At 42.5% G+C, this 21,430-nt stretch overlaps 1 protein-coding gene across 2 annotated transcripts in view; it reads left to right on the top strand.

The window, feature by feature from the left end:
• DOCK7 (dedicator of cytokinesis 7) overlaps positions 1-21,430 on the top strand; it is a 188,670-nt gene that overhangs the window by 145,171 nt on the left and 22,069 nt on the right. For both annotated transcript variants that reach the window (XM_028142342.2, XM_028142340.2), the window contains exons 34-39: positions 2,156-2,252; positions 2,831-2,965; positions 4,325-4,477; positions 17,167-17,325; positions 17,974-18,074; positions 18,928-19,120. In XM_028142342.2, coding sequence (XP_027998143.1) covers positions 2,156-2,252; positions 2,831-2,965; positions 4,325-4,477; positions 17,167-17,325; positions 17,974-18,074; positions 18,928-19,120 — 838 coding nt within the window. The remainder of the gene's footprint in view (positions 1-2,155; positions 2,253-2,830; positions 2,966-4,324; positions 4,478-17,166; positions 17,326-17,973; positions 18,075-18,927; positions 19,121-21,430) is intronic.

Genomic DNA, 21,430 nt, shown 5'->3' with positions numbered 1-21,430 from the left:
GTCCTGTCCTAAAGCAAACCAAGATAGTTGGTCACTCTATCTGAAACCATCTTCAGCCCAAGAGTTAGAGGATTCTTACAAATAAACTTCCAGAAATATTAGTTCACAGCAGTGAAATCGTAAAACACAGAAAGCAAGGCCCTATGCAAGCCTGTAGAGAAAAAACAGTAACAGCAGACTCAGAACCATGTAGATGAGAGTTTGGAATTATCAGAAATTCTTAGTCTCTTTAGGCTGCTGTAACAAAATACCATTTGCTGGGCCACTTATAAACAACAGAAATTTATTTCTCACAGTTCTGGGAGCTGGGAAGTTCAAGATCATGGCACCATCAGATTTGGTGTCTGACCCTCTCCCAGGTTACAGACTTCTCTCTCGCTATGTCCTCATATGTGGAAAGGCAAACAGATTCCCTGGGGCCTCTTTTATAAAAGCACTAATCCCATTCCCAAGACCCTTACCCTCATGACCTTTGCTTCACCTCCTAATACCATTACCTTGGGCATTAGATTTTCAGCATAAGAATGTAGTGGGGACACAAATATTCAGACCAAAGCAGATACTGAGTATAAAATTAATTTGCTAACATTTTTGAACTTTGAGTGTTCACTTTTCTCTCTTCTTTGTCTGCCTAAGTCCATTTCTTTGATTACTTTTCCACATGTGTTGTAGAATTCACAAAACAGCCAGCATATATTGCTTTATTTCTGCATTTGTATAATGTTCTTTCTGCTTATCTTGCGGTGTTCTAAGGAAGCTGTTTTTTAGTGTTTTCCTGATTCTTTTTGTTTAAACCATATATATTTTTTTAAATATATTTTTATTGATTTCAGAGAGAAAAAGTGAGGGAGAGAAAGAGAGATAGAGAGAGAGAGAAACATCAGTGATGGCAGAGGATCATTGATTGGCTGCCTCCTGCACACCACCTACTGGGGATCGGCCAGCAACCTGGTTATATGCCCTTGACTGGAATAGAACATGGGACCCTTCAGTCCACGCTCTATTCACTGAGCCAAACCAGCTAGGGCTAAACCATATTTTTATAATGTTTCTTTACAGAAGTCTCTCTGGATTTTATGTTTGAACAATGCATTATTTTCTTTTTCAATTGAATTCTAACTGTGCTGTATTTTTTCCTTAAATTTAATTTGTAAAATGTAAACTCATGAACTTTTCTCTTTAATGGTAGTAATAAAGATTCAGAGACTTAAACATCTAAGAACTTCAGTACCGTACTTTCTGGCGTATAAGATGACTGGGCTTATAAGATTTTCCTGGGTTAAAAAGTCGTTTTATATGCCGGAAAATACGGTATATTGGACTATATTGATGGGATTAGATATAATGGATTAGATATATTGGACTACTGTATTTTCCGGCGTATAAAACGACTTTTTAACCCAGGAAAATTTTATACGCCCAGTCGTCCTATACGCCGGAAAATACGGTTAGTTATTATTTAGTATGTCCTTATACTTCTGCTTTGATTTGTGTATTGTTTTGTCTATTTAGATGTAATACGTAATTTCTATATATGTATTGCTACTAAAATAATGTCAACTTTACCTATAAATCATCTATAGTTTTTTAAAATTTTTAAATTGTTATTAAATAATACTTTTGTATATATTGGATAGTCAAGTAAATGACTTGATTGGCATCAGATGTTTTGTTTCTAATGCGTGAGTCCATCCAGAGTCTCATTGAAGAGTTAATTTATTTTCTGCATCAAAATTTAAAATTTTTGAAACTTTAGGGGGGGAAAAGTACTTTTATCCTTTAACATTTTGAATAATGCTACATGAAGCAGCCCTAAATGCAAGCCCACATAGCACCACCTAGTGTCTATTCCATGCAGAATAAAACACTTCCCTGTGTTTGCTGTATCTCTGGAAGCTAAGTATTTCTGCTTTTAGTGGCATTGTGATAAAATGTGTATAGGAATGGTCAACAAAATGTAGGGTAAAACAAAACATTAATATGTAAAATATTGTCTTTTCCCTTATTCTCTTATAATTTTCAATTCAGGCAAATACTGAAAAATGATTCCAAGTTTTGTTTTTTTCTATGAATCTTTTAAGTCTTTTTGAATTGTGGATCTGTTTTTTTGTTTTGTTTTAAGATAAATATAATTTCTTATACTATTTTACATTAGGTCAAGAGCAGAGATTGAACATGAAGCACTGATTGATGGAAATCTGGCTACTGAAGCAAACCTAATCATTTTGGATACACTAGAGATTGTTGTCCAGGTAAGAATGCAAAGAACAGGAATTTAAAGTATAGATTTGGTTCCCTAGCTCGTTTTGCTCAATGGATAGAGTGTCAGCCTGTGGACTGATGGGTCCCGGGTTCTATTCTGGTCAAGGGCACTTGCCGGGGTGCAGGCTCGATCCCCAGTAGGGGGCATGCAGGAGGCAGCTGATCAAAGATTCTCTCTCATCATTGATGTTTCTATTTCTCTCTCCTTCTCCCTTCCTCTCTGAAATCAATAAAAATATATTTAAAAGAAAAAAATATATAGATTTGGTAAATTGGGATTGGGGAAAAGTATTTAGAGCCATATTATTACATTTAAAATATACATAGTTCCTAAAAGTTATATCCTGGCTCTCCCTGCTCCCCTTAATTTAAATCCTGCCCATTCTGTTTTTCCCTTTTTTCTTTTATCTAAATCCTGGTAAACTCCTTTTTTTTTTTTTTTTTTAAGTCCTCCTAGATCTTATCATTTTCCTATTTTGAAAACAATATTTGTTTGTGATACATATTCTGTCTCCTTAACCAAATTGCAAGTACATCTCTGTTTTATTTATCTATTTTTAAATTGCAGACAGTTTCTGTAACAGAATCCAAAGAGAGCATCCTTGGTGGGGTGCTAAAAGTGCTACTACATAGTATGGCTTGTAACCAAAGTGCAGTCTATCTACAACACTGTTTTGCTACACAGAGGGCCCTGGTTTCAAAGGTAGGTTAATTTTGTCCCTTCAGTCTTACAAGACTTTATTAACATTGTCTAAGATCATTTGACATGTTCACTGGTTAATGTATTTATATTTAAAGTTTTCATAGAAACCCAAGACCCTTGATTCTTCTTTGTCTCTCTTCTATTGTTTGCCTTTTGGAATTCTTATTTGGATCACCTTTAACCAGTTTCTGGCTTAAAAAATAATTTTGATGTGGAGAAAGGCCTAAACTTAATAGCTAATTTTAAATTTGGGGCTTTCCTTATTTCTTGTTCTGCCTGTTCTTATTAACTTGATAAATCAAGAATTTAATGTATAAGTAGTTCATTCCATTCAATTTAAGTTAACTTAACCTATGGTGAATGGAAAATAAAGTACATTTGTTTGTTCAAGGACTTCAAATATTTATTTCCTACATTGGTTTCCTCCCAAAAATTTGTATATTCTTAAATCTCAAAGGTAGCTATTTCTTTTTCTTTTTTTTATAGTATTACGGATATCTCGAATTCACCCCATCCTTACTTCCCTCCTCTCAGCTCCTCCCTAACACTCCCAGATCTTCACTATCCTGTTGCCCATACCCATGGGCTATGCATATAAGTATATAAGTTCTTTGGTTTATCTCTTCTCGTCCCCTCAACCCCACATTGTGGTATGTGAGTCTGTTCCTCCATGCTTAAGTCTTATCTTGTTGGTCAATTCCTTTTGTTCATTAGATTCCACAAATAAGTGAGATTATATTCAAAGGTAGATATTTCATCTTATACATCTTATAAGATGGAATACAGAGCTATTGATGAAACTTAACCAGTGAAAATAACTTACAATACTCTTTTGTAATAATAAAAACATATTACAGAATTATTACATGTTGGTTACTATACCAAGTGTTTTATGGACATTATCTAATATAAGATAGTCATACAACCCCATGTAGATAATATTATTAGGCTCATTTTATGGATGAGAAAACTTGTCCACAGTCACACTGCTACTAGCTAGTAAGTGCCATAGTTAGTATTCAAACCCAATCTGTCTGAATCTAGTCCACATTATTAACCACTAGAGGCCCAGTGCATGAAATTCATGCACAGGCAGGGTCCTGCTGGCTGGGGCCTCCCTTCCCCAGTTGCCAGCTGGGGCCTTCCTTCGTTCCACGCCACCCCTTGGTGGTCAGCATACATCATAGCGAGCAATCGAACTGCCGGTCAGTCGAACTCCTGAGGGGACACTTTGCATATGAGCCTTTATATATATAGATTAGCAAATATTGTCCCTTCACCATTCTTTTGATTCTTAGCTATACTAACAAATCTCTAGTTCAGGCTACATAACTTCAATGTTGCTGTTGTTTTTTACAGTTCCCTGAACTCCTGTTTGAAGAAGAGACAGAACAGTGTGCTGATTTATGCCTCCGGCTTCTCCGACACTGTAGCAGTAGCATCAGTACAATACGGTCACATGCTAGTGCCTCCCTTTACCTACTGATGAGACAAAACTTTGAAATAGGGAATGTAAGTATTTTGTCTCTGGATTCATAATGAAATATAACTCCTGCAGCTGTCTATTAAATGGATTTAGGGGGAAGCATGGAATTATTTTACGTATTTTGAGCCTAATCCTACACTATCTTGATATTTCCCATTCTATAGATATCTTATAAAAACGCAAATCTTTAATTTTGTTTTCTTTATTAAAAATAACATACAGCACTTAGCCGGTTTGGCTCAGTGGATAGAGTGTTAGCCTGCAAACTGAAAGGTCCCAGGTTCGATTCCAGTCAAGAGCACATGCCCGGGTTGTGGGCTAGATCTCCAGTGGGGGACTTGCAGGAGGTAGACGATCCATGATTCTCTCTCATCATAGATGTTTCTATCTCTTTCTTCCTCTTCCTTCCTCTCTGAAATCAATGAAAATATATTTTAAAAAAGTAACATAGAGTAGTAAACTTAGAACAGGGGTCCTCAAACTACGGCCCGCGGGCCACATGCGGCCCACCGAGGACATTTATCAGGTCTGCCGGGTGTTTTTGCCGCCGCTGCCTGTCCTGCTTAGCAGCCGACTTAGCAGTGTGCATAGGAATTTGTTCATAGTTTTTTTTTTTTAAACTATAGTCCGGCCCTCCAATGGTCTGAGGGACAGTGAACTGGCCCCCTATTTAAAAAGTTTGAGGACCCCTGACTTAGAACATAAATCTATGTTGAGCTGTTATAAATTTTAATTGTTACTATTCAGTAAAATGAAAGTAGTAATAAAGAAAATTAAAGGTTTAAATATTTTGGCTTGATATTTTATGATTATACGCCAGACTTTGAGGAATTCCATTTTTTCATTTAAGTATTTATTTGATAATACATTCATGTGTTGTATTTTTTATTTTAGTGTTTTTTTGTGTGGTTTTTGTTTTTTGTTGTTGTTGTTTTTGTTTTTTTTTTTTAGTCAGATGTTTAATTCACTCAGGTAAGTATTTAAAAATTAAATTTTAGAATTTTTCTTTGAGTACTGTTTTTGATATCTTATTGGGTCTGATATGTAGTATTTTCTTTTAACCCAAACAGTTGATAGTCCTTTTTGTTTTAAAGTTTTTAAATTTTTTTTTTTAAATATTGATTTTAGAGAGAGAAAGAGAGGGAGGGAAGGGAGGGAGGGAGGGAGGGAGGGAGGGGGAGAGAGAGAAACGTCAATGTTATTTATACATTCATTGGTTGATTCTCATATGTGTCCTGACCTGGGATCAAACCTACAACCTAGGCATTTTTTGACGATTATGTAACCAGCTAAGCTACCTAGGTAGGGCTTGTTTTAAAGTTCTTAGTTTGTTTGTTTTTTTGTTGTTTTAAATAATGTATTTATTGGTTTTAGAGAGAGAGAAAGGGGAAGAGATAGAAACATGGATCGGCTGCCTTCTGCATGCTCCCTACTGGGGATTGAGCCTGCAACCTGGGCATGTGCCCTGACCAGAATCGAACCAGCAACCTCTTGGTGCATAGGACGATGCTCAATACACTGAGCCACACTGGTCAGGCATGTTTAAGTTTTGATGTTAGTTTTATTGCAGTGTGATCATACAGTATATATCTCTTTCGTACTGTGTGCGTTTGTGTGTTCATATATGCAATGTTTTTGTAAATGTTACACAAGCATTTAAAAAGAAGGGCTATTTCTTATTTTTAGAGCATTGAGTTAAACAAACAAAAATACCTTATTAAATACATTATTCTGTTTTTCTATATCCTTGTTTATTTTTGGTCCATTTGCTGGACTGACAGAAATGATTTTAAGCCTACAAATTGTATATTTTTCTCCTTTAGCTCTTATTGGGTGGATTGATATTCATAACTATTACATCCTTTTTATGAATTATTATTCCCTTTAGAATTGAAAGGGCATGAATAGGCTTTATTTTAAATTTATTTTGGTCTAAATTCTACCTTGTATGGTATTAAAATACCTCCGCTTTCTTTTTAATTTGAACCCTCTTCATTTTGTGTGCTTTTCTCTTCCCTATACTTATGTGTTCTTCAGTTACCTTTGTCTTTTTATTTTTACTTTTAAGAATCAATTTATTTTAGGTGTGCCTCTCATATATAAGATAGAGTTTTGCTATGTAATTCACTCTCTAAGTTGAAGTAAATTTTTTCATATTTGCTATTATAACAAGCTAGTGGCCGGTGCATGAAATTTGTGCACGGAGAGAGGGGGGTTCCCTCAGCCCAGCCTGCACCCTCTCCATTCGGTGACCCCCTGTGGGATCGGGCCTAAACCGGCAGTCGAACATCCCTCTCACAATCTCAGACTGCTGGCTCCTAACCGCTCACCTGCCTGCCTGCCTGATCACCCCTATCTGCCTTCCCCTGCTGGCATGATCTCACTCCCAACTGCCCTCCCCTGCCAGCCTGATCACGCTCCCAATGGCCCTCCCTTGCTGGCCTGATCTCGCCCCCAAACTGCCCTCCCCTGCCAGCCTGGTTGCCCCCAACTGCCCTCCCCTGCCGGCCTGATCTTGCCCCCAACTGCCCTTCCCTGCCAGCCTGGTGCCCCAACTGCCCTCCCCTGCCGGCCTGATCTCGCCCCCAACTGCCCTCCCCTGCCAGCCTGGTACCCCCAACTGCTCTCCCCTTCTGGCCTGATCTCGCCCCCAACTGCTCTCCCCTGCCAGCCTGATTGCCCCTAACTGCCTCTGCCTGCATGATCACCCCTAATTGCCCTCCCCTGCTGGCCTGATCTCGCCCCCAACTGCCCTCCCTGCCGGCCAATTTGGTTCTGATTGGTAGGTTTCTATTCCAGTCAGCATCAAAAGCTCTGCCTCATAGGCAGCCACTGGCTCTTCACAGTTCACCCAGATTTGGTTCTGATTGGTCAGTTTCTATGCCAGTCAGCATCAAAAGCTCCACCTCCTAGGCAGCCACTGGCTCCTCACAGTTCACCCAGATTTGGTTCGATTGGTCTGTTTCTATGCTAGTCAGCATCTCCGGGCCTGATCAAAGAAGTGGGGCTGATCAGCAGCCCCCACGGCTGCTGGCGAGGCCTGGAGAGGAACAGAGGTGCGGCTGCTGGTGAAGTGTGGAGAGAAAGAGAGAGGCAACGGCTGATCAACAGCTGCCACAAAGGCTGCAGATCAGACCCTGCCTTTCTCTTCAGGCCTCTCTCCGCAGCCCCCTCAGCGTCAGTGCTGGGTCACCACACCCGCACTGGCGGCAGTCAGAGCTGGGTTGCCACGGCAACCCAGCCCTGACTGCAGGACTGACTTCTGGTGTTCGGTTGGTCGTTATGGACACTGGTTTTTTATAAATTAGGATATGTCTTTGAATTCTGTTGTATAATTTTATTATGCCTCCCCTTCCTCTCCTTTAAAAAAATTTGTTGGTTGTTTTTACCTTGCAACATCTGCTTAGTTCACTTTATGTTTTGGGTGTAATCCTACCTTATAATAGACAAATATGCAAATTGACCGCACCTTCGCTACGCCCAAGCCACGCCCACCAACCAAGCCACGCCCACCAGGAAACCGTTGCAGGAACGTTGGGGTGTGGCGGAGCCCAAGGCCGGGAAAGCCTCGGGCGGAGGCTTTCCCGGCCTTGGGCACCAGCGGGGAGCCTGCACAGATTGCAGGCAACAACCAGGGGGTCGGCTCCTACGATCCGTAGCAGGGAGGCTGGGGTGCAGCAGAGCCAAGGCCGCAGCCCGGGCCAAGTCCGACCCTGAAAGAAGGCAGAAGGCGGTGGCCACAGCCAAGGCCTGAGTCCCCGGTGCCAGCAGAAAACTGGTGCAGGCAGCCAGGTGAATGAAGGTCTATTGCATGAATCTTCGTGCAAACGGGCTACTAGTGTTTATTATATTCAGGAAAGTTTATATTGCTCTAATGATTACCTTTACCTAATTATACAATATCTTTAGTCATCTATTTCGTTAGATTATGCATCCTTAGTGGGGGCAATACTGCCACCAAGCAAGTAAAAATAGGTTCTTGGGAAAGAAAAAAACCCTCTTAGCTATCACAATGGTTGGTAGCCTTACAAAGCACAACCCTACCATTAGCATTTCACCCTGTAGTACAGTTGACACTTGAACATCATAGATGTTAGGGGCACTGATCCCTGCACATTCAAAAATTCATGTATAACTTTAACTCCTCCCAAAACTTAACTACTACAGCCTACTGTTAAATGGAAGCCTTACCAGTAACATAAACCGTTTATTAACACATATTTTGTATGTTATGTATGCTATCTATACTAATAATAGAAGAATATGCAAATTGTCCGGGACGCCATCACAGTAACAACCAAACAGCAGGCTGCATGCGGCAATCAGGCCAGCAGAGGTGTTAGTGAGGGATGACCAAACAACTGAACAGCAGGCTGTGTGGGGCGACCAGGCTGGCAGGGGGGCAGTTGGGGGCGATCAGGCTGGTGGGGGGGGGCAGTTGTGGGCAACTAGGCCAGCGGGGGAGCAGTAAGGGGTGACCAGGATGTCAGGGGGGCAGTTAGGGGCAACCAGGCTGGCAGAGGGGGGCAGTTGGGAGCAACCAGGCCAGCTGGGGGGGGGGCAGTAAGGGGCAATCAGACTGGCTGGGGGGGGACAGTTGGGGACAACCAGGCCGGCAGGGGCGGGGGCAGTTGGGGGCGACCAGGCCAGCAGGCAGAGGTGGTTAGGGGTGATCAGGTTGGCGGGCAGAGGCAGTTAGGGGCAATCAGGCAGGCAGGCAGGTGAGCAGTTAGGAACCAGTGGTCTCAGATTGTGAGAGGGATATCCAACTGCCAGTTTAGACCCGATCCTCAGGATTTCATGCACTGGGCCTCTAGTCTATATAATAAAAACCCAGTGGTAGTAACGCCATAATGACCAAAGACCGGTCACCAGGAGGTGCCTTGACACTGCGTCCCGCAGCGCTGGCGGCACTTGATGCTGTGTCCCACAGTGCGCTGGTTCTGGGTCTCGTGCGATTTCCTCTGATGGGCCCCTAGTATTCTTATAATAAAGTAAGCTAGGGAAAAGAAAATGTTATTAAATCACAAGGAAAAGAAAATACATTCGCAGTATTTACTGAAAATAATCCATGTATAAGTTCAAACCTTTGTTGTTCAAGGGTCAAGTGTATTTATTTCTCTCATTGGGTTTTATTTGGTATTGCATGAGCAGCACTGGCATCACGTTCATAGAAGAAAAAGAACAAAATATATGCAAAATTGGTGCTGCAAAACAATGGAGGATATATGGCTATGATTTGGAGGGACTTTCAGTCAGTTGCGGGATCCTAACATGTGCATCATGTGGCAAGAGGTGGTCTATATGTGACTATTGCCTTTCATTGGTTTCTTTATGGATGTTGTTTATGTTTGATCCTCAGTGCTTCTGTGTGTGAATTGGGCTTTGAAAAATTTTTTAACTTTATTATTGAATTCAAAAAAGTTATTCAACTTACCATTAATTATGTTAAGTGCCAAAAGGAAAAATGTCAAACATATCTGAATGAATATCAAGCAGCTAAATACTATTCTGTAGCTATTTTCTCAAGAAAGTTCTTGGGAAACTTTCCCAAGTTCTTGATTATTCAAAGTTGTTTCTACTTTTATCCTACATAATAAAAGGGAAGTATGCAAATTAACCATCACTCCGCTACGCCCACGATTGGGCCAGCAGGAGGCGCAGGGGCGGGACTCGGGGTGGCCAATCGCGCTGGCAGGAGGAGCTGGGAGCGGAGACTCGTGAGTGATCCCTGGCAAGCTGAGCCGGTTTGGGCTGGGGGGAACTCAGGCCGCCAGGCCACGCCCCCAAGCCATGTGATGGCTCTCAAGCCACACCAGTTTGGGCTGGGGGGGTCTCAGGCTGCCAGGCCTCGCAAGCCGCGCCAGTTTGGGCTGGGGTCTCCGGCCGCCAGGCCACGCCCCCAATCCCTGCGAGTGATCCCTGGCAAGCCACACAGGCTTGGGCTGGGGGGTCTCAGGCCGCCAGGCCTCGCCCCCAAGCCGCGCGATGGCTCGCAAGCCGCGCCAGCTTGGGCTGGGGTCTCAGGCTGCCAGGCCACGCCCCCAATCTGCACGAGTGATCCCTGGCAAGCCGCACAGGCTTGGGCTGGGGGGTCTCAGGCCGCCAGGGCCACGTCCCCAATCCGCATGAGTGATCCCTGGCAAGCTGCACAGGCTTGGGCTGGGACCCCCCAAGCCGCGCGATGGCTCGCAAGCTGCACCGGCTTGGGCTGGGGATCTCAGGCCGCCAGGACCTCGCCCCCAAGCCGAGCTGCTTGGGCTGGGGTCTCAGACCACCAGGGCCCCGCACCCAAGCCGCAGGATCCCCTGGCCATGAGGACAGCTTGGGCTGGGGTCTCAGACACACACCCGGGCCTCTAGTATATGCATACACACACACACACACACACACACACACACACTAGAGGCCCGGTGCACGAAATTCGTGCATGGAGGGGGGTTGTCCCTTAGCCCAGCCTGTACCCTCGCCAATATGGGATCCCTCTCACAATCCAGGACTGCTGGCTCCCAACTGCTTGCCTGCCTGCCTTCCTGATTGCCCCTAACCGCTTCTGCCTGCCAGCCTGATCACCCCCTAACCACTCTGCTGCCAGCCTGTTTGCCCCCAACTTCCCTCCTCTGCCGGCCTGGTCACCCCTAACTGCAATCTCCTGCAGGGTTGATCACCTCCAACTGCCCTCCCTTGCAGGCCGGGTGCCTCCCAACTGCCCTCTCCTGCTGGCCATCTTGTGGTGGCCATCTTGTGTCCACATGGGGGCAGGATCTTTGACCACATGGGGGCAGCGATATTGTGTGTTGCAGTGATGATCAATCTGCATAGTATACTCTTTTATTAGATAGGATAGAGGCCTGGTACAGGGGTGGGGGCCAGCTGGTTTGCCCTGAAGGGCGTCTGGGATCAGGTGGGGGTTCTCTTGGGGTGTGGGGCGGCCTGAGCAAGGGGCTTGTGGTGGTTTGCAGGCCGGCCACACCCCCTGGCAACCCAAGCAGAGGCCCTGGTATCTGGAATTTATTTTCCTTCTACAATTGAAACTTTGTAGCCTGGAGCAGAGCCAAGCCTGGGGCTTTCTCTGAGGCCCGCAGCCATTTGTGTTGGGGTTATAATTGAAACTTTGTTGCCTTAAGTGGGTGGGCCCAGTCAGGGTGTGCAGAAAGCTTTGCTTCCCCTGTTGCCGCCGGCAACCCTGGCCTGCTCTCTCAAGCTCCATCCTGCCGCCATTTGTTTGAATTTATTTACCTTCTATAATTGAAACTTTGTAGCTTGAGTGGAGGCTTAGGCCTGGCAAGGGCAGGCGGAAAGCTTGGCTTCCTCTGTTACCTAGGAAACCTTGCTCTCTGTGGCTGTAGCCATCTTGGTTTGGGTTAATTTGCATGCTTGCTCTGATTGGATGGTGGGCGTGGCTTGTGGGTGTGTCGGAGATATGGTCAATTTGCATATTTGTCTATTATTAGTTAGGATTTTATATATATATATATATATATATATATATATATATTATTGATTTCAGAGAGGAAGGGAGAGGAAGAGAGAGAAACATCAGTGATGAGAGGGAATCATTGATTGGCTGCCTCCCGCACGCCCCTCACTGGGGACCAAGCCCAAAACCTGGGCTTGTGCCCTTGACCAGAATCGAACCCAGAATCCTTGAGTCCACAGGCTGACGCTCTATATACTGAGCCAAACTGGCTAGGGCCAAAGTTGTTTCTACTTTTAAGGCAGCAAGGATGGTTATGAAATTTTTGCCTCAGACTTTGAATAATAAAAAGGGTAAGAAAGCAAAACTTACAACATAAAGAATACTTAATAGAATAAAAAAATTACTTGATTACCATTTTATTCTGGCATTAAATATTGTTGTAGAGCCATCTGAATATAGCCTGGTTTTTTCTTCCCTTTAAATAAATATTTCCCTCTCAGCTGTTCAAGTGATCTTTTTCTTTATATTCGAAATTAAATCCCTTTTGTAGAATATGTCATAGTGTTGACTTGATTTTTGTTAATTTTCTCAGGCACATGATGTCTACTTTTAATTCACTTAGCTCAAAAAGTTTACTTGAATGCAGAACTGAATATTTGTTTTTGTCCAGAGTTTGGATATTTTTCTGCTTGCTACCAGTTATACATATGTTTAATCTGATTTTGCTTTACTTTTTACCTATCATTTTCTCTTTCCTTTTTTAACACTTTATTTTTTTTAATATATTTTTATTGATTTCATAGAGGGAGTGGGGGAGAGAGATAGAAACATCAATAATGAGAATCACTGATCAGCTGCCTCTTGCACCCCCCATACTGGAGATCGAGCCTCCAACCCAGGCATGTGCCCTGACCAGGGATCAAATTGTGACCTCCTGGTTCATAGGTCAGTGCTCAACCATTGAGCCATGCCAGCTGGGCTCCTTTTTTTTTTTTTTTTAACACTTTTTAAATTTCTATTCATTTTGGATGCTTTTCTCTCTTATACATACTTTTATGTGTTCTTTACATCTTTCTTTTACTAATTTTATCTTTTGTGTTTCTATTTTTCAAGTAGTGTCAACTGACATGCGAGCTCCTATTTCATCATCACTTTCTTATTCTTGCTATCTTTCCTTAAATTATTTTATTTCTGCCTTTGTTCTCTTTCTAAAGTTAATGACTTCACACATTTTTTTTATAATGTAAAGCAAAATATTTCATTTCATCTGTTTCATGACAGCATTTTTGTAATAAGTGTTCTTTATCTGGTGAATTTCACTGATCTTCTTTACCATTTTATTACTCAACTAGAGGCCCGGTGCATGAAATTCATGCACAGGGTGGGGGGGGGGTGCCCTCAGCCCAGCCTGGACCCTCTCCAATCCGGGACCCCTCAGGGGATGTGTGACTACCAGTTCTGGCCCGATCCTAGGGATTGGGCCTAAACCAACAGTCAGACATCTCTCTCACAATCCAGGACCATTGGCTCCTAACTGCTCACCTGCCTGCCTGCCTGATTGCTCCTAACTGCCTCCCCTGCCAGCCTGATCACCCCTAGACACCTTTGCCTGACAGCCTGATCGCCCCCAACTGCCCCCCGCCAGCCTGGTCACCCCTCACTGCCCCCCTCTGCTGGCCTGGTTGCCCCTCACTGCCCCCCATGCCAGCCTGGTCACCCCTCACTGCCCCCCTCTGCTGGCCTGGTTGCCCCTCACTGCCCCCCATGCCAGCCTGGTCACCCCTCCTGCCCCCTGTGCTGGCCTGGTTGCCCCATGCAGCCTGCAGGTCAGTTGTTACTGCAAGGGCATTGTGACCAATTTGCATATAACCTTTTTATTAATATAGATATAGAATAAGCTGGGTTTTCTTGGCCCAGGTGTTTGTAGGAAATTCCTTCAAGAATGTATTTCTCATGGAACGTTGCTCTTATACATACATCTTGTCTAACTTTCTAAGTTTCTGGTCAATCTGTTTCTGTCCACTCCTCACAGATTTTTACTCATTTACTTTTCAGGACAGATAGTTTTATCACTTCAAAATGAGTCTTTTATTTAAAAGAAGTATTTTTTCCCATTATTTCTGACATCTGTACCTTAGGATAAGTAGGTGAATAGAGCTTTGTAAATAATTAGAAAGGCCTGTAGACAATAGAAGGAGACAGGGAAAAAGATACTTTTTAGCAATGCTTAATGATTATGACTGGAAGAGAGAGTAATAAAAGATAAAGTTGTCATTGAAAAGGCCTAGACCAGTGTTGGGCAACCTTTTGAGCTTGGTGTGTCAAACTTCGCCAAAAAACTGAGCATAACTTGGGTAGTGTGTCACTTTGAGGAAAAAACATTATTTCACAAATGTTTCATCCTCGGCATGTGGCCGCCTCAGCGACTGCGTGTCATCAGAAATGGCTACGCGTGTCAGTGCTGACCCGCGTGTCATAGGTTCGCCATCACTGGCCTAGACTAAGCTTTCATAGGACAGATATTTATTTTGTTTGTTACTGTACTCTCAGTTCCCACCATATAGTTTGACACATTTCCTGAGTTGATACTTGCGTTTTATCCTTAAAGCTATGCTCAGCAATTGGAACTTTTAAAAAAGAGATGTGTTTAGATTTGCATTTGACAAAAAAATTTCTGAAGCTATTTAGAAGATAGACTTGGGGGATAAGAGAAAAGGCAAAAAGATCAGTTAGGAAATTATTACAGTAATTCAAGCATGAAATGGTAAGGATATAAACTAAAGCAATGGCATTGGGAATGGAGAAAGAACAGATTGGAACAGATTAGGGAATTGTGAATTGGATTTATAGTATGAGTAATAAGGGAAGAATGATTTCTAGATTTTTGGCCTGAATGAGTACATGAATAGTAGCACCATTCATTTAATCTATAGGAAGAGAAAGTATTTTAGTGTTAAAATTGCGGTACCCATGAGACACATCCAAATAGAGCCATCTAGTAAAATATAATAGCCTGGAACTCTATAGAGAAAAATATGAGCTATAAAGACATAGGCATGTATCTATACTAGTCAAAAACAAAGAAATGGATGAGACTATTTAGAGTATGACAAGTAAAAAGATTTCTTGCCAGGCTGGGGTGGCTCAGTGGTTGAGTGGTGACCTAGGAACCAGAAGGTCACAGTTCTATTCCCTGTCAATCCCCAGTGGGGGGCATGCAGGAGGTAGCCGATCAATGATTCTTTCTCATCATTAATGCTTCTATCTCTCTCTTCCTCTCTGAAATCAATAAAAAATATATAGTTTTAAAAAAGTTTCTTGACAGAATCTTTGGTACCAAAAGAGTAGATAAAAAATAGGAAAATCAGGATAAAGTGGTACCACTGAAGATAAGCTAGGAAATTTTAAAGGAAAAAATAATCAATACATTTACATATACAAAGATGTCAAATAGAACTTTGACAAAAATACCTTCAATTTGACAATTACTATGTTATTATTGATAACTTCTTAAAAATAGTTTCATAGTGGGGAATGGTGAAACAAATGAATTTACACTAAAAATGGAATAATGTAAACTCTCTTATAGACATTATTCTAAGGATTCTACCTTTAAGTTACTTTATGAATGATTTGTGTTATTTATGTCATAATAATGGACTTAATGAAATGGGCCAGAGTTTAAAGGCCATATCTACCATTTAAGAATTTTGTGATGGCCCTAGGTGGTTTGGTTCAGTGGATAGAATGTTGGCCTCCAGCCTCTGCACTTAAGGGTCCCAGGTTCAATTCCAGTCAAGGGCCCGTACCTCAGTTGCAGGCTTGATCCCCTGCCCTGGTCAGGGCATATGTGGGAGGCAACCAATCCATGTGTTTCTCTCACATTGATGTTTCTCTCTCTCTCTCCCGATCCCTTACACTCTCTCTGAAAGTCAATGGAAAAACTATCCTCAGTTGAGGATTAACAAATAAAAAATAATAATTTTCTGATGGTTGGTTAAGCTCTTTAGTCTGTAAAAATTGTGTTATCCTATATAATAAAAGGGTATTATGCAAATTGACCCTAACAGCAGAACAACCAGAATGACCGCTGGACCAGTCACTATGAGGTGCACTGACCACCTCTTGGTCCCTTTCCCCGGCTGGCAGGCTCTGATCGCCTGATGGCCACCCGCGGCTGAGGCAGGGCCAGTGAGCAGGTGAGAACAACCAACCTCCTGGTCCCTTTCCCTGGCTGTCAGGCACTGATCACCCAATGGCGAACAGGGATTCGGGGGTGAGTGGTGGCAGGGGTCGGGGCCAGCTGCGGGCAGCTGGGGAAGATGGCCCTGATTGCAGGCAAGGCCTAAGGGACCGAATTTCATGTGCCAGGCCTCTAATTATTAATAACATTGTATATAATAAAAGCCTACTATGCTAAGTGTCTGGTTGTCTGTTCAACCAATCAAAGTGTAATATGCTAATGATATGCTAAGGCCACTCAACTGCTTGCTATGACGTGCACTGACCACCAGGGGGCAATTGACCAGTCACTATGATGTTCACTGACCACCAGGGGGCAGACGCTCTGACTTGTAGGTTAGCTTGCTGCTGGGGTTTGGCCGATCAGGACATCCCTCCCCAACTGACCGATCCCAGTCGGGACTGGGTGAGATGAGGCCGGACACGCCTTGGAGTCCTCCCATGGCCCCTCCCTGGCCCGATCATGCACCAGTAGGGTCCCTCAGCCTGGCCTGCGCCCTCTCACAATCCAGGCCCCCTCGGGGGATGTCGGAGAACTGGTTTCAGCCCAATCCCACAGGCCACTCCCCTCAAGAGGGTGCTAGCTGCAGGGTTCTCCGCTGGCTGGCAAGCACTGCTGCAGTAGCACAAGCCATTCCCGATTGGGACTGATTGGGCACGAGCCTGTGGCAGGCACAGTGGGGCCAGGGTGAGCAGGAGCGGCAGGTAGGAGCTGCAGGCGGCGTTAGACTGCGAGTTTCAGCCCAATCCCCACAGGCCACCCAGAGGGGCCCCACCTGTGCACAAATTCATGCACTGGGCCTCTAGTATTTCAAAATAGATCAATGTTAAGTCTAGGCACAACTTCTAATTTAACTGTAACACATGGCACTTTTTAAGACCCTGTTCTGTTTTACGTTCTTTTTAAAATAAGATTTCAATATGCATATCTCATTACTTTTTAAAAGTATTTTGCTTAGAGTGGTATTTCTTTCACTAACTAACCTTTTCTTTTGGACTGTTCCTTTAAGCTCTCCTATATTAAATGGTAACCTGATAATTTCTCTGTTACAGAACTTTGCCAGGGTTAAAATGCAGGTAACCATGTCACTATCTTCCTTGGTGGGTACATCTCAGAATTTTAATGAAGAATTCTTAAGACGTTCTCTGAAGACTATATTGACCTATGCTGAAGAAGATCTGGAATTGAGAGAAACAACCTTTCCTGATCAGGTCAGAAATGCCACTTTCTAGATCATTAATTGAAATAGGATTGTAAAATAGGCACTTTTCCAAATTGTTAAATCAATCTTTGTTTTTTACTGGAGGAACCTATATTTTTCTTTCAATCCACATATCATATGCCATAGATAGAGATGAATTTTTTTATTTCAATAAGCTACTTTTCCTTCTTAGATTAAAAAAAGAAGGGTTTAATTCTGTGTATTTGTCACAAAAAGAACTGTAGACAGGCAACCAGAAAGTTTTATGATGAAACGTTATTTCCACTTATTATTGAAATAGTAATTTGCCTTAAGAACTAGAGTTTTCTACAAACTACCTTTTGGGAGAATCAGAAACATAGGAGAGAATTATATTTTGTATTCTTTTTTATATCTATTCTATCCCTATATTTTATTTCTACTTATAATTCTACTTGTTTCCAGGTGAGAGAACTGAAAAACAAAAAACAGTCTGCTGAGGAATTTGTAGAAAGTTTAGTACCCTTAACCCACCATACTCCAGCAATCCCACTCTTAACTATATCAATTATTTGTTTTGAAATCTTCCGCTACTCTTTGGAAATATCTTCTAAACTAATTTAGTAATTGTGAATGAATGGCAATTGAAGAATGTTTTTCATATAATTCTCTGCTGCAGGTTCAAGATTTGGTTTTCAATCTTCATATGATCCTTTCTGATACTGTTAAAATGAAGGAACACCAGGAGGATCCTGAAATGTTGATTGATCTAATGTACAGGTACCATTTGTTTGATTCACTTATAATAGCTTATAGAAAGGGCTTAAATTAGTAAAACACAGGAAACATTAGATAAAAAAATAAACACACAAATATTAAGTCATTTCCTAATGGGAGATTGAAAAGTCAAAATGCACTTTTCTTTAGGCTGCCTTTTCACATCTCTTGTGTACTCCTTCTTTGAAGAACGAGAAGGTTTTAAAAAATAATCAGAACACATTAACACCTTGGCATCCTGGACCCTAGACTTCCTAAGAAGGCTCAAGAACCCATATTTTAAATGTAAAAATCAGTCCTTTAGTGATATTTATCATAACCATTTTCCTGACTTTAAATATAGTTATGCTATAGAATATGTCTAGGGGCACATTTTGAGAATTTTGTAATTCCTATTATATGTAGAAAGATGTAAGTAAGACTTGAGGCTTTTTCTTTGCCACATGACCCTCTCTTTTCAGTTTTGGAGTTCTTTAAAGGGCACAAATAAGACAAATATATTTATAAGTCTTTTTTTTCTTGAATATAAAACGTCTTTATGTTTTTCCATAATAAACACATCAATTCTCATAGTTTTTCCCTTATTGTTTTCTTTAATAGCCAGATTTTAATATGACATGACTATTTTTAGTATTTCCTTCTCCCCCCTCAAAAAACACCTGATATTGCCCATTCCATGGGCCCACTTTCTCTAAGCATACACAAAGACATTTCCATACCCCTAAAAAACTTGTCTTAATTGGTTGTGTTAGATAACAGAAACCTTTATAGGTAAACACTACTCGTAAAAAGCAATCTAACTCCCTTTCAGCTAAGGAAGCAACTGCTAATTGGGAAGAATTTCTGTTCTATTTAGAATTGCCAAGGGCTACCAGACCTCTCCGGATCTGCGTCTGACCTGGTTGCAGAACATGGCTGGCAAGCACTCGGAGCGCAGCAATCACGCTGAGGCTGCACAGTGCCTGGTCCACTCAGCAGCACTGGTTGCGGAATATTTGAGCATGCTGGAGGACCGCAAATATCTCCCTGTGGGGTGTGTAACATTTCAGGTAGGAATCTGCCCTTTTTTGGTTTTAATTTTTCTCCCTGGTGTTTAGATTAATTCAACTGGTAAGGAAAGCATAAAGATGGAAGGTATGCTTTATAAGATGGAGTAACATTTCAGTATCACTGTCATTAATATATTTTTTAAGAGTACTTCTTGCTAATTCTATCCACATGGTCTTACCTCTGAATTACCAGTGCCATCTATGTTTTTTCTCTTTGCCTAAAGTACTATGGGACTTTTATGTTATCTATGGAATACACTCAAAATACTGAGAATCAAAATTCAGTAGAAACTCTTACTTGGCTTTTACTTAACACATCAGATAAACCAACATTCTCCATCCTCTGTATAAAATATGCTAATACCTGGCTCATAAGTGGTAGTTTACTAGGTTTACATACCTCTGATTCACTAGTTGAATTCTTTGCTTACAAAGAGTCAGTTATGTGTTGCTTTTCTTAAAAACCTGTTATGCCAGGTTTGGAAAATTTCTAATTTGGATTAAATATTATATACTCTGATGAAATCCAAATGCAAAAAGAAAGTGAGTTATTGTTTCTTTGAAAACTAGGTTGAATGATTTACAAAGACTTGATAAAAGTGAGTCTCTGGAACAGTTGTTGAGTTAATTTTGGATCAGATAGATATAAAAGATTGCAGGAAAAGCTGCTAAAAATCTAGGATAATTCTATAAACTTTTTAAGTTCAAATCTTTACGCTATAGAAGCCAAAACTGAAAATAGCAAATAATGATTGCATTATGGGTATTTAGTCAAGAGAAAGTGCATGGAACTCTTATCTGGAGGCCCATACTCAAAGAACAGGTCTAAACCTGCCTGAAAAAATTGACAAATGTGTGTGTATCTCCTGTAAGTGTTTACATCACAATAAAATATTTAAGGTATTTATGCATCATTTCTTTTTTAGAACTAATGATTGATCCCAATCTTAGGGAGTAAAGGGTTTTTTTTTATTATACCTGAGTTTTTTTATTAACTCTGTGTTGGGAAAATCAAAGAGACCATTATTTTGTACCTTAATTTCCCTCATAGGGAATTTTGACAAGATCAATTAAATTAAATACTTTTTAAATCTTCTTGGATGTCCTATGTATATCTATATATATAAAGAGCCAGGGTCGTAACATCCAAAACGACCGAAGACTTGACCATACTCCAGGCTGCGCGTGCAGCAGGTGAACGGGCTGAACTGCTGACCTCTCGAGGAGAGAGAGTGGCGGGGCTGAGCAACAGTGGGAGTGGCTGCTGGTGAGGCCCGGAGAGAGAGGCAGGGTGATCAGACCCTGCCTCTCTCTCCGGGCCTCACCAGCAGCCAAGCTGCTCTCTCACTCTCCCAGAGGTCAGCAGTTCATCCCACTCGCCAGCAGCCTGGGGCAGCTGCTGATCAGCCCCGCCTCTATAATCAGGCCCGGAAATAGGCCTGGAGATCCTGACTGGCATAGAAACCAACCAATCAGAACCAAATCTGGGTGAATTGCAAGGAGCCAGTGGCTGCCTAGGAGGTGGAACTTTTGATGCTGACTGGCATAGGAACCGACTAATCAGAACCTACTCTGGGTGACCTGCAAAGGCAGAATCTAAGGTGGGGGCTCAGGAGGAGTTTTAAGGGCAACAGCTGTTTGGTGTAAGGTGTAAGAAAGTGATTCAATTTTTTAATGACTGATTTGGCAGTATAGTGCATATAGCTGGCTATCAGTCCAGATATAGAGATTATGTTTTTGTCTGTCAAGAGCATCTCCTCCTGCTGAAAAAGTGCCCCCCCCTTTTAAGAAACCCTATCATATATAATCTATTTATACTAATAAAAGTGTAATATGTTAATTAGACCGGGTTGACCGGCCATCTTCCAGACATCCGACTTCCTTCCGGACAAAGCCACAGTGGTGGGGGCCGAGGCAGAGGCAGTTAGGGGTGATCAGGCTGGCAGGGGAGGGCAGTTGGGGACGAGATCAGGCTGGCAGAGGAGGGCAGTTGGGGCGAGATTAGGCTGGCAGGGGAGGGCAGTTAGGGGTGATCAGGCAGGCAGAGGCTGTTAGGGGCAATCAGACGAGCAGGGGAGAGCAGTTAGGGGTGAGATCAGGCCGGCAGGGGAGGGCAGTTAGAGGCAATCAGGCAGGCAGGCAGAGGCAGTTAGGGGTGTTCAGGCAGGCAGGCAGAGAGGTTGGGGTGATCAGGCAGGCAGGGGGGCAAGGTAGGGGCGATCAGAATGGCAGGGGGGCAAGGTAGGGGCGATCAGGATGGCAGGGGGGCAAGGTATGGGCGATTAGGCTGGCAGGGGGGCAAGGTAGGGA

The sequence above is a fragment of the Eptesicus fuscus genome, chromosome 9, assembly GCF_027574615.1.
Source record: "Eptesicus fuscus isolate TK198812 chromosome 9, DD_ASM_mEF_20220401, whole genome shotgun sequence".
Classification (NCBI taxonomy): Eukaryota; Metazoa; Chordata; class Mammalia; order Chiroptera; family Vespertilionidae; genus Eptesicus; species Eptesicus fuscus.
The sequence above is the reverse complement of the archived record's forward strand: the minus strand, read 5'-3'. Positions and strand labels throughout refer to the sequence as shown.